The sequence below is a fragment of the Sturnira hondurensis genome, unplaced genomic scaffold (assembly GCF_014824575.4).
Source record: "Sturnira hondurensis isolate 20B ecotype Veracruz unplaced genomic scaffold, ASM1482457v3 Scaffold0002638, whole genome shotgun sequence".
Classification (NCBI taxonomy): domain Eukaryota; kingdom Metazoa; phylum Chordata; class Mammalia; order Chiroptera; family Phyllostomidae; genus Sturnira; species Sturnira hondurensis.
This window is the reverse complement of record NW_028075269.1, coordinates 10,469,981-10,483,818: the sequence shown is the minus strand read 5'-3', so window position 1 is coordinate 10,483,818 and position 13,838 is coordinate 10,469,981. Positions and strand designations below refer to the sequence as shown.

The following is a 13,838-nucleotide window of genomic DNA, read 5'->3' as shown; positions in this document are numbered from 1 at the left end:
GTTAGAGCATCATCCTCTATACAAAAAGGCTGCGGGTTTGGCCCCTAGTCAGGGCACATCCCTAGGCTGCAGGTCGGGAGTGTACAGGAGGCAACCAATCAATGTTTCTCTCTCACGTTAATATTTGTCTCTTTCTCTCTGTCCCTTCCTCTCTCTGAAATTTATAAATATATCCTCAGGTGAGACTTAAATATATATATATTCTCTGATTAAGTCTGAGGTCACTCAAGAGTACATTTCTATCCTGATCAATAGACCACACTCGGAGTAACAATGTTCCAGAACAAAAGTGGCCTTCAGCTGCCCACCACAGAACACAGGTATAAGACAAAGGTTGGTGGGGAAGGAGAAAGGATGTCATCACAATGCTGTACCATTTGAGGGAATGGGGCACTCCCTGGCTCCTGTCTCCTCTCTTCCAAAAAATACAGAAAGAAAACCTGTTTGTTCCCAAAAAGACAAACTCAAAGCCATGCCCAGAAATCCCACTCCATTCTTATTTGTAGCCAGAGGCTGTGAAGCAGACAGCTCTCTGGCGTCAGGCTCCCAGTCAGGAGTTCTTACACGTGGCCTGCACCACCATCACCACACTGCAGCTTCCCATGCCAGGGGCCAAGGGCCACTGCCAACCACTGTAGCCGGCTGTGCAGGGGCTTTTCCTGCAGGGCTGGGCACCTGTTGCCTGGTCATGCCGTTTCCAAGGCCCACTGGGTCTTGTGAATGCCTTTGACTGCACATCCCAGCATGGATCCCAGAGAAAGAGGGCCAGTCTCTGCCCTCCCTCCATTTAAATCGGAGGTCCGCACTTCCCCTTGCAGCCAGGTTAACTTTTAGGTACAGGTGCCACTGTAACCTCTGGTTTCCCCTTCACTCACAAAGCAGAAGATGATAGGGGGGCTTTTCCCTTTGTCCATCACACTCTGGACTCCTGCAGACTTTGCACAACAATTTCCTCCTGCCACATTTTGCCTGGGGTTGGGGAAATCTCTCCTCAAGCCAGGGCTAGGTTGGTTACTGTGGCAACTAGCTTGTTTACCCTTTGCCCTGGAACACAGCCTCTCTCCTGCTGCCCTAAGGCCCCACCCCCTGCCCAGAGATGTGGCCAGATCTCCCTGTATCAATGAGACATTAAATCACTGAACACAGGCTTTTATCTCAATAAATGAATTTTTAAAAAATCAAATCACTGAGCTTTAGTAGTTTTTGAGGATATTCTTGTCTCCTCACAGGGAAAAACAAAAACACCTTCCTTTCTATTCTTCATTTCCCTGTAAGATTACATTGCCTCGCCCAACACTGCCTGGCTTGCCATATGTTCCTGTCCTGACTTTTCCCCCCAGTGATATTAGGCTTGACCATGCAACTTTTTGTTGTTGTTGCCAATGGAATATGGTTGTAGTGACAGAATGCCAGTTACACGCACAAGCTTTAGGAACCACTACAAGGTCCAGTGCTGCATCTTCTCCCTCTCCCATTAGGAGAACATGTCCAATATCTACTACTCCTTCAGTCAGCTCATTCAGTCAGTCATAAAAATGAAACAAACCCATGGATTATATGGCCTTTGGCCAAGAGCAGAGCTGACACCAACCTGGAACGGACATATAACAAGAGCAAGAGTTGCTTTAGCAACTGAGATTTGGGGTGTCATTTGAGGCTGCAGTATAACCTAGCAAAAGCTGGCTGATATATTCTCCTCTGGTTATTAATGAAATAAAAGTCAGTAGGAAATAGAAGAGCTAAAATGGATGTACTTCACCAATCACATCACTTTTTTCCAAGACCACCGGTGACTGATCACTGCTCACGTGTGATTCTGCTGCAGACAGCAAAGTTTCCTTTGCTGGAGAGGAAACGAGCCACACATTTCCTGGACTACATGGTAAGTCTATATGGCACCAGAGTGATGGACGGATGAAGGGATGCCTTCCTTTGCCTCTATGATAGACCAGTCAGTCTAAGTGGTACGTCAAGGATTCACTGAGGCTTGAAATCTTTTCTCACTTTTTCAAAGTCTATTTACAAAAGCTAGAAACTTTTCACATTATTTTATCAACGTTCACAGGACATGGCCTACACTGCCTCTATTTCTACTTTCTTTGAAGTTCTCAAGGGACCAAACTTAAAAGAAAAATTGTTAAAGGACCCTATCTCCCCCTGCTGGCCATCCTGCAATATAGCAATACTATAATGAATCGGATTACTGATGTCAAAACTGAAAGTTCAAAGAGTAACTATCCCAGCCAAATGGCTACCCCCAAAATAACTGTGGCATGCTGATGACTTGTGTTCAGCCTACACCATATTTAGAACTTTAAAAAAACTTAACTTTTAATTAGTTGCCAATATTTCACTGACATCCATATTTCTGCGTTTTCTGAAAAAAAAAAGTCGGTTCACATTGGATCTGCTATTGTACATGCCTCTGCTGCTCCCTTTGGACAGGACTTGACGCTCCACTTTCCGAAGTCCCCACTCAGTCCGCCTCTCCTCCTTATACAGCCTGCCCAGCGCTGGCTGTGTTCACATGCAACCCCAAGCTCTCCCAATTCACCGAGGAGCAAGCTGAAGCCCAGACTTGCTCAAAACCATTCCACCTAATTAGCAAAGCAGGTAATAAAATTTGGACCTACTAAAGTTCATTCAACGGATTTTTGTTAATTTCATTCATTCATTCAACAAATGGCTACGTGCCTACTGTAGCCAGGCACGTAGTAAGTGCCAAAGACAGGGAGTACACAAGAGTTTAGTCAGTGGGAAAGTAACAGGTAATAACATGAAATACGATGAAAGTGATGGAAAAAAAGATATGGGCCCTGGAGGGTGTAGCTCAGTCGGTTAGAGCATCGTCCCATAACCGAAAGGTTGCAGGTTCCATTTCCGATTGGGGCACATGCCTGGGTTGTGGGTTCAATCCATGGTCGGTGTGAATGATCCCCAGTCCCGGTATGTACGAGAGGCAACCTGTACATGCTTCTCTCTCACAGTACCTCTCTCTCCCTTCTCTCTCTAAAAGCAATTAAAAAATGTCCACAGGTGAAGTTTTTTTGTAAAGGGGGTAAAAAAGGACACGGGCCTATGGTGATGCAGCAACAAGCCTGTCCGCACCCTGGCACCCAGTTCAAGCTAATCATGATCGTCAGTGTAACATAAATGTTTCTAAGATTAACTATCTAATGTCCTCAAATCCTAAGGTGCACATTTATTCAACACGCATTAAGCACAAGTGCTAAACTATGGGGAAACAGTAGTAAAAACAGCATTTACTAGGCTAATTCTTCTTCCATGCATGAGCTCTAAAATAGTCCCTCACCCTTCCCCCGTTCACCTGTAATCAAGGTGCAAAGGTAGGAGAGCGCCCAGGTCAGTAATAGTCACACAATAGTTAAAGGAGGTGGGCAGTAGTCGCTCGGCAAGTGACATCTCTGCAGAAAATGGGGGTCGGATATGAGCGTGAATTGCTGGGGGTCATGGGAGTATATGGGAGTAAAGCTGAACTCAGGGTAGAGACTGGTCCTGGTCAGCAACACCCGTGACACTGTAAATGGACAGCACCAGAGAAAGGAATCACCTTTGTGCTGGACATACACGTTGCTCAACTGGATCCTTTGAAACCAGGGCTCTTTGGAGAAATAGCCTATTCCAAATCCAAAAAAGGAAAAATACAAGGTGGGCCAGAAAACAAGGAAACAGTCAGAGTGATGACGTGGCATCAAAAGGATTCAGGAGTCATGAAGATAGTCATTTTAAATACCAAATAAAGCAAAATCCATGAATGCATAATGATGATGACAATGACAATGAGTATGATAATGATGGTGCATGTGTGAGAGAGAGAGAATGTGTGAGCACAGGGAGAAGCCAGAAAGCCTTTCTTCATTCTTTTTTATGATGATGTCAGGTAATAAATGTAGAAAGAATGATAGAACTGAAAATCACCATTCTGCATCCTCCAATGCAACAATTGATTCCGACAACAATCAAAAGACACTAACCACCGAGTAAACTGTTACAGGTACCGCCTGAGGACTACCCAACAGACGGGAACAGAGGTTTGCTGATAACCTCTCTATACCCGAGTGTCGCTGCTGACACGAGACAACCTGCCTATCACATGCTTCTTGACATGAGGCAACAAGGACCCAACTCCTCCTATGATTCTTGCAGATGAACAGTGACTCTAATCAAGCCATTAGACCCAGCTTGTACTTTACCGAATCCACAGAGATGAATACAGAGATAGTTTACCAAATAAGTTGAGAGAAGATCTAGTTAGATTAACACGAACAGACAACTGGACAAATTTGGAATGTAGATATTCTAGCCTGAACGCTTCAAAAATGTCATTTTTTTAAAAAAGGACTGTTCTAAATTAAAAGTAGTCAGAGACAGGGAACCAAATGCACTGGGTGACTCTCAATTGGCCCCTGGAGTGGTGGGGAAATGGTTATAAAAGACATTCCTGAAACAGTTGGGAAGATTTGAACATGGACTGGAAAGTAGATGTCACAGAATTTTGCTAAGTATTGTAAAGTTTCATGCTTAGTTGAAGAATATCATTCTTACAGATGCATGCGTAAGTATTTGGGGGCCAAGTGCCACAGTCACCCACAAATGTTTCAATTAAAAATTACATATGTAACTATAGAGAAATGAAGATAATGTGGTAAATGTTAACTGGTGAATCTAGGAAAAGATTATGTATGTGGTCATTGTACTATTTTTTCCTGTAGTTTTTAAAATAAAAAGTTGATGTGAAGTATAATTCAATGTAATAATAAAAAATGTGAGTTATTGGGATCCTCTGTAGTCACTAAAGAAAACACAATGATTAGGACAGTTTATCACCTCTAAATTTTACACTTTGGCATTTGAAATGTTTCTGAAGCTTGTAAAACATGTGCCATGCTCATATTATAATCTAAAGTAGAAAATATCAGTATCTAAAACAGCTTACATTATTTTAATGATCTGAATTTACATTTCTATGAGTACCTTAAAATATTTTCCTGCATTTCCCAAGTATATTGTAGCCATGTATTATTTGCACTTGAAAAATGTGGAACATGAACATCTTATTTTTCTATTTAATATAACCACACTTCTAATTAGGAAAAAGTATAGGTTCTCAATAAGATAAAATAATTCCATTAAAATAAAAGTTGATACTAACATTAATATGTAATGAGCCAGAGACCTAATAAAGCTAAAAGCATATGCCTCTTAACAGACAACAAAGAAGAAAGTCTGCAACTTTGGGACAAGCAAAAATTTCCTAAGGCACAGAAGTACAAATCATAAAAGAAAACACTGATAAACTGGACTTTATCAAAATTCAAACTTTTGCTCTTCCAAACACCCTATGAAGAAAATAAAAGGACAAGGCACAAACTGGGCGAAAACACTCACAATACAAACATCTGGACAAAGAACTGGCTGGCAAGCTGTCACCTCCTCTATCTGGTCCTCCGGCTCCCACTCCAGCCCTGCAGTCCTTTTCCGTGACAGCTAGGGCCAACTGTTTGCCAATTGTTTGTCCCATGGCTTCCGCANCTGGACTTTATCAAAATTCAAACTTTTGCTCTTCCAAACACCCTATGAAGAAAATAAAAGGACAAGGCACAAACTGGGCGAAAACACTCACAATACAAACATCTGGACAAAGAACTGGCTGGCAAGCTGTCACCTCCTCTATCTGGTCCTCCGGCTCCCACTCCAGCCCTGCAGTCCTTTTCCGTGACAGCTAGGGCCAACTGTTTGCCAACTGTTTGTCCCATGGCTTCTGCAATACAGGGAGTTAAATATAGACTCCTCTGGCACAAGGCCTGCATGCCCACGCCCTAGTTCTATCTTCTAGCTCCTGCTCCCCACGCACACACTTCTCTGGCCTCACAGGTCACTGGCCTGTTTTGCCCATCACATTACGCACAAGCTCCTCCCTGACTTAGGGCCTTTGCACTTGCCGGTCCCTCTGCCAGCGACACTGCTCCTCTGCATGGCTGACTAGCATCCTCATCGTCACTTCTCCTGGACGTGTTCTCTGACACGCCCTCTCCAATCAATCAATATCCTCTGTTTTCCTCACTCCACTTACCCTAACTGAACTTATTTTCCCTTCTACTGAAAGGAAAGATCCATCAAGTGAAAAGAGACTTCTGTGCTGTCCGCGGATACGAACCCAGCGCAGAGTGTGTGGAGCACAGCAGATGCATTACAAACATCACTGAATGACTTGTGGCAAAGCTACCATGTTCCAGGCACCGTACTAGATAATGGCTCCAAGTTATGTGTGGTTCAAAGGTTTTGTTCATCTCTTTAGGAGAAATACTATATTCTTAAATCCATTTGAATGGCTGAATGCCTCTTAGTATTCTCTAGAATACTAAGTTCACATTCTCATGTGAACTCCGCTTCTTCTCCTTGCCTACTGAACAGAAATATTTACCCCCAAAAGTTATGAAAATAGTTTTCAAATGAAATGGGCCATGTTTTAGCCAGTGGTTGCAATAGCCAAATTTCAGTTTAAAAAGAATTGGTGGACAGGTTGGCTTTAGCTCAGCGGGGACTTCGATTCATAAGAATTGGTGGAACCGGGGTGGGGGTGGGGTAAGGGGTAATGGACTGGGAGGAAGATGTGAAGGGATGAAGTATGAACTGGTAGTTACAGGACAGTCACGGGATGTAAAGCACAGCGCAGGGAATACAGTCAATACTATGGCAATATCTATGTAACTAAGGTGCCAGGTGGGTACTAAAACTATTGAGGGGAACACTGTGCCTAGTATATGGTTGTCTAACCACTCAGCTGTACACCTGAAACCAACACAAAATAATATTGAAAGTAAACTGTAAGTGAAAGAAAAAAAAACTGGTGAAAAGTCGATTAGTTACAGTTAAATGGTCGGGTTCAATCCCCAGATTCACCACTCACTAGCAGTGTGACTTCGGCCAATTTGCCTAGATATTTCGAGCCTGTTTCCTCACGTCCATGATGAAGACAATAGCGCCGATCTCGCACAAGTGGTCTGAGCATTAAATGAGATGACATCAGTTAGGTACCAAACGCCACCAGTCTTGTCCTTCTCTACGCTGTCTGCAGGACTGGGGTGGAAAAAAAGTCAACAGGCTGTTTGCTGCAATATATATATTTTAATTCAAAGTGAATCGACAGTTAATACACCATAAATTCTTATTTTGACACTCACCAAAATAGTCACCTGGAAAACCCGCTTTTTGTGACAAAGTACAGAAGGCTTGGTCACATTTAAATCACTGAGAACTAGAGAGAAATACTATCGCAAACTGTAATAGACATGACATCCATAAAAATTTTCCCAGTCCTTATTGTAATATTGCACAGTGCAATTGCTACATGGCAAACTAGTGTAGCATAGAAGTAAAAGCAAAAACAAACTAACCAAAGAAAGAAAGCCATGAGTCTAAAATCATCAAACAGTTAACAGTTCAAACTTAGTAATCAAATCTGTCCCTGGGTTTGGTTAAAACAAACCTCCCTACGCTTGCAGTGTGTGATTTAACTTTTACTTAACACAAATGAAGTTCAAAATTAGTAGTAGAGATTTTAAAAATGAAAAGCTTTGCTACAACAGTAACATACTTAAATACCCTGAAGAAAAAAGAAAACTAAGTATCAGGATATTTGATAAAAAATAATTTGTAGATTAAAATAGTATGCAAATATGCAACTTGAAATTCATGCAGTGTTTTATTTAAGAAAGCATTAAAACCAAAGAAAACTGATTAAAATGGCTTTAAAGAAGCTATAGATCCAGATTTCTTTTGTCAATATGCTTTAGGCTTTAACAGGATTTCAATGTTTTTTATTTTTTAAACACGTAAAAAAACCCATGATTAGAATCAGTTAAGAGCAATGTACTTCACGGGGGTAGGCCTTCATCGAATGTTACTGTTATATTATGAAAACACTGAAGGTTACCGTCTACTGTCCATTTGACAAGACCATCCCAGTCTTGGAACTGAAATACAGAGAACAGGACACTTCAGGGGGGTGAGCATGGTCCTGAACAAAAAGCAAACTGCACCACTTCTGTACCTTCTGCGGTACGAACGCCAGTCAGTCCTTTGCACTCGTCTCTGAGACATGTGCTGCCTGCACTGATTCTTTTCTGAGAAGCAAGCAGATATGAGTAATCTGCTGGACCACATAAATAAAGACAGGAGGCCGCGGAGGACAGCATTTACTTAAAATAGTGACTCCATACATTTGCCATCTGTAAATAGTCTTTTAAATTAATCTTAGACTACTCCTTTTTTGTGTGTAATATATATTTCTATTTATATAAAATGCATAGAATTGATTACTAAAAACACTGAAACTTGTGGGGAAAATTAAGTCCTTCATTTTCAGTGTGACTAAAAATGTACTGCTGGTTTTTATTTTATGACCTAATACTGTAATTTTTAAAAGCAATTTCAGGCACATTTATTTCAGTGACAATTGTTAAATAAAACACTGCTTGTGTCAATGGAGTAAAGAAAAGTCTGTCCGTTATTAGCTTATTGTCAACAATGTACTGGAGCTGTGCTAGTGGTATGCAATCTGTTTATCAGAGAAATGCTATCAATCCAAAACATTTGGAGAGTGTTACACTCAAATGCTTTGTACTGTTTATTCCAGTAAATGCTGTAAGATTATATTCCAGATTTCTAAGGAAAAAAAGTTAAGTCAAGCCTGCAAGATACAGCTTTCTCAAGTGTCTACAATGCCAGTATGAAAATAAAAAATTAAGTTACATTGATACATCCAAGTTTTTATATGCAGTGATGAGCACAAACATTAATAGAGATAAAATACTGATGCAATTAACACACCCCAAAATAACATATGCTATTATTTTCCATCATTTACAATACAGTAGTTACAATGACACTCCAAACAGAAAAGCAAAGTAAAAAATCAAAACCCCAACTTCTATTTCATGTAATTAGACTTATACAGAAATTAGAAGGCTAAATAACAACTAGTTAATCACCTAATTTCACAGCTATCTGAAGTGGCAATCGTTATATAGCAGCTTATCTATGATACATTCAAGATAAATGAGACAACCTATTACTTGCCCATAAGCTAAAACACAGCCTGTTTAATACCTTTCCTTAAATTCCACCTCTACACTACAATATACTTGAGGTCTATGCAAAAAGTAGCTACCTTTTATATAGGAAATGGATGATTAAGTCTTTGGTGCTGTAAAAGCAACTTCATTTAAACATCACCACCATCACCAAAAAAAAGAAAGAAAGAAACAAAGAATAAGAAAGGAAAAACCCAAGACACACTTCCTAGGAAGAAAAGCATGTAATTTCTGTCCCTGACGGAATGTATTAAATAAGCAAACACCACCAACAAGCAAAACAAGTACTACAATGTAAAAATACTTTTAAAAAAACCTTCTCACATGCATAAATGAAAAATTGCACACAAAGAACTCACATCTTTTCAAGCTTCAATAGTAAATATTCTGCTACTACTTATTAAATACTGCATGGTTGGCCCAAGCTCAGGTGAAACCACATCATGAATCAATGAGCAATTTGCATTTTCTTTCATTATCTACTCAAAGTCATGCCTAACGCGCCTCTAAATATTTTATTAAATCCAATTATACAGCAAACACTCCCAAAATAAACGTAGATTGTATTGCAGTTTTACTTAACAGTATATAAAATGCTGTGTTGTGACAGATATCAACTATCCATTAGATACTGAATCAATTTTTCTTAAGCACTACTAACTGCTTGCTTTTCTTGAAGCTAGATCATTCTGAAAAACCAGACAGCAGAATTCAATTCAGCCATAGCAAACATGCTGCCCTCTTAGTCAGGAAAAAACAGCGACAACCTGAAATCAGACCACACACAACCGAAAATGAACGTCACTCTACCAAAAGAAAACTAAAGAGCAGATCTGGTTTTTAAGTGCTGCAGTCCTCAACATTTATAGATAGGTAATAACATTAACAACCTCAAATATTTAAGGCACTATGTGTGGGAACGGTTTACAATGCAGCTGAGAGTATTAGAACAACATTTAAGAGCAAAGTCTAGGCAATATTCTGCCCATGCAAAGACACATGCAAATGTAAAGAACAATAGTTCAATTTCTCAGGTAAGTGACCCAACATTTACACACTAAGACACGATGACACAGTTCACTTGTTCGCTGAAGTTCTGACGCATGTGCATCTGTTGCTCTAAGTCTGTACACAGAATGGCTTCCCAAATACGGGCGTGTCTTGCACTAGTTAGAAGGCAATTTTATAAAAAATAGCAGGAGCAAAACTGAACTTCTGCTCCCATAAGTCACCTGTCTAGAGTAACTACATAAGAAGATAACATGACCAAAGACAAGTTATACCAAATGTGCAAAACACATTAAAAGTGAGTTTTTTTAAAGCTCGAAGTTGTTTAAATTGCACCCAAGTCTACATGATTCAAAAATAATTTTCTTGTGCCATGGCTAATATTTATTAAATACCATGTTTTTATTTTTAATCAAATGTTTCTATCAGTGAGCTTCCTCAATACGCTCCTTCTGAGTTTTCACATATATGGATACTGGCTGAGTTTTGTCGGACTCAGTGGAAACCCAGTATACGCAGGTGATGCTGCAATGTAAGAATGTGGTGGGAAGATTGGTTTGTACTGAGTCTGATGGATGGTTGGGGATGGTAACAGACGGGGATTTATGCCCACTGGGACCTGGTGAACTATGCCACTGGGATGGGAGATATTATAAGTTGGATGCTGTAACATAGGTCTTGAGGTACATGGAGAGGCTAAGAGGTGGGCCACAGGCGCAGCACTACTGAGGGCAGCTGATGATGGGTAAGGGAGTAGAGTAGGCTGTCCTCCGAGGTGCGTGCTTCCAGCCAGGTGCGCGTGCACGGCTGTGTGGTTGGGACTTCCATGAGAAAGAGTGAATNATATTATAAGTTGGATGCTGTAACATAGGTCTTGAGGTACATGGAGAGGCTAAGAGGTGGGCCACAGGCGCAGCACTACTGAGGGCAGCTGATGATGGGTAAGGGAGTAGAGTAGGCTGTCCTCCGAGGTGCGTGCTTCCAGCCAGGTGCGCGCTTCCAGCCAGGTGCGCGTGCACGGCTGTGTGGTTGGGACTTCCATGAGAAAGAGTGAATGGATTACTGGTAACACTAGCAGAGATGTAAGCATGCTGTCTTCGATGTCCAAAGTTTCCATTCCACTCCTGATGCCCAGATCCAAAGTGCTGCACCTATCCAAAACAAATAAAACAAAAAACACTAAATACACATTTAAACGTTTAAAAGAAAGAAATTACAGTAAGTTGTGACTGATAACCCATAAAAAACCTCAACTCTTAGATTTACTAAGTATGAAAAAAGAGAAAATAATTTTATATATTAGTAACATTTTAATATTCATCACTACATATTATTATGATATAAACAGTGCCTCTACCAGTGCTCATATCATGACCCTCCCACCACTACTAACAGCTACCACATGTGAAGCACTAATCATATGTAGGCCTAACATTTACATATACGACATTATTTACTTCCCAAAGAACACATGATACCGCTATTATTCCTATTAATTGTGGTCTAGATTTGCCAAAGAGAACTGGCCAAGGTAATATACATAGTATTTGGCAAAACCAGGATTTGGATAAAGGATCTGCTCTTTCCCCAAGTGGAAACTCAACTGCTAAGCACAGTGCTGAATACATGGAAAGTACTCAATGTAGCACCTCTCACTAGCAACATGACTAACACATGCAAATGCAGCCATCTGGGTGCCATATCTGAGTCTCCATTAACCTGGCTCATCCTGCTGTCCCCGCCTGGTGATTCTCTGAGACACCAGCCCACCCAACTGGCAGACCCACCTATGCTGTTTACACTGGTTTTTCCATACGAATAGCCCATCTTGGCTCATGCTTCAGATTTTCCTAAAATCTCTCAAAATAAGCAGCACCTGGCCTTAGTGTGCCCATATCTCTCACTGAGTAGCCCCAGGCCCGGCACCAGCAGTGGCTGACCAAGGTTCGCAGCCTGGCCTCTCCTGGGTACCTCCAAACCTGGCTCAGGTAGCAGCCCTCTGCAGACTGCTTTGTAGCTCAAGCCACGAGGCCCTGGGCAGGACACAGGCAGTGAATGACCTTGGCCTGTACTTCCCAGGAGGCTGCAGAGCCAGTACACCCAGTGGACAGATTCAGACCACTTCGAAGCACTAACCAACCACCCCTACACACTATACACTCAAGGGGCGGAACCCGGCGGGCACCAGAGCCCTGCTGACATGAGTCCTACTCTGTGGGGCAGACCCCTGCATAGCTGATCCTCCTTGGTGGTTGGTGGTCGTGGCTAGTCCTTGCAGCTGACTGGCTTGGGGGTAAGTTCCTCCCACCGATGTGCCAACAGCCATCAAGGCTCAAGTACAACAGGATAGTGTACACAGCCCACAAGGGGGACAGGGGGCACACCTAGAGTGTCCAGCTTGGATGATCAGGGAGGCTGTGCCACTAGACCTACTACATTAGGCCACTCTGCCAAGTCTGGGAGATGTAGCAGCTCTACCTAATACATAGAGAAAAACACAGAGAGGCTGTCAAAACGAGGAGACAAAGAACTACATCCTAAATGAACGAACATAACAAAACGGAAACAGAAAAAGAACTAAACAAGGTGGAAACAAGCAATCTACTAGATGAAGAATTCAAAACACTGGTTATCAGGATGCTCAATGAACTCAGGGAGAATTTCTACACATAAAGAAGGACATAAAAGCTATAAAAAGGACATTGAAACCATTAAAAAGTTAGAAATGAAGGATACACTAACTTAAATGAAGAATAATTTATAAGGAATCAACAGTAGAGTAGATGCAGCTGAGAAGCAAATCAGAGATTTGGAATATAAAGAAGCAGGGGACTTCCGCCAAGATGGAGGCATAGGTAGAAACACTGTGCCTTCTCCCACAACCAAGTTTGAATACAACAAAGGTTTGGAGAAACAAAGACACAACCAAAGGACAGAAAATTGAATTATACGGAAGTTCAACTACATCTAACCGTTCAACGGGGACGGTAAGAGGGGCGGAGCCAGCAGCGAGCAGGGTCGGGCAGGACAGGGCCCCCGACCTAGGCGCGCAGGCAGACGGGAACCAGTTGGGGTGCGGGGCAGACTGCGGGCGCATATTTGCGCACAGTGAGACAGACCACGCAGGCCCCAGGGGGCGAGGGCTGACGGCGGTGGCACACTCGCGAGCAGTGGGACGAAACGCGTGGGCCCGGTGACGGCAGCAACTGCGGCACCGGTGAGGGCCGTGGCGGCAGGCGGCGGACAGGACGCCATAGTCCCTCTTTGACCCCGCCCCCACATACAGCGTCACAACTCAGCGACTTAGTTGCCCTGCAAGACCAGTGAGAGCCATTGTCCCTCTTTGACCCCGCCCCCACCTACAACGTCACAACCCAGCGACTGAGTTGCCCTGTTCTAGTGAACACTTTAGGGCTCTGATCCTGCTATGGAACAGGCACGAACAACCAGAAAGATGGCACAAGAAAAACTCAAAGTCCCAGAGCCAATAACTCTAAGCGACCGAGAAATTGCCAGCCTCTCAGAAGCACAATTCAGGACACTATTTATCAGGATGCTCACAGAACTGGTAGATTATAGTCACAAATTAGAGGAACAAAGTCACAAATTAGAGGAACAAAGTCACAAATTAGAGGAACATAGTCACAAATTAGAGGAACATATGAAGGCTAAACTAATTGAAATGAAGGGAGATGCACAGGAAACCAATAGTGA

The 13,838-nt window shown here is 42.2% G+C and overlaps 1 protein-coding gene across 3 annotated transcripts in view; it reads right to left on the bottom strand.

The window, feature by feature from the left end:
- Positions 1-7,127: 7,127 nt before the first annotated feature.
- The window catches only part of HIPK3 (homeodomain interacting protein kinase 3), a 97,486-nt gene continuing 90,775 nt past the window's right edge, over positions 7,128-13,838 (bottom strand). Inside the window, exons 17-18 of one of the 3 annotated variants that reach the window (XM_037040473.1) lie at positions 10,978-11,275; positions 7,128-10,781 (exon numbers count right to left, since the gene is read on the bottom strand). In XM_037040473.1, coding sequence (XP_036896368.1) covers positions 10,585-10,781; positions 10,978-11,275 — 495 coding nt within the window. In that variant the 3' untranslated portion in view covers positions 7,128-10,584. The other 2 variants (XM_037040474.1, XM_037040475.1) reach the window with 2 other exon arrangements.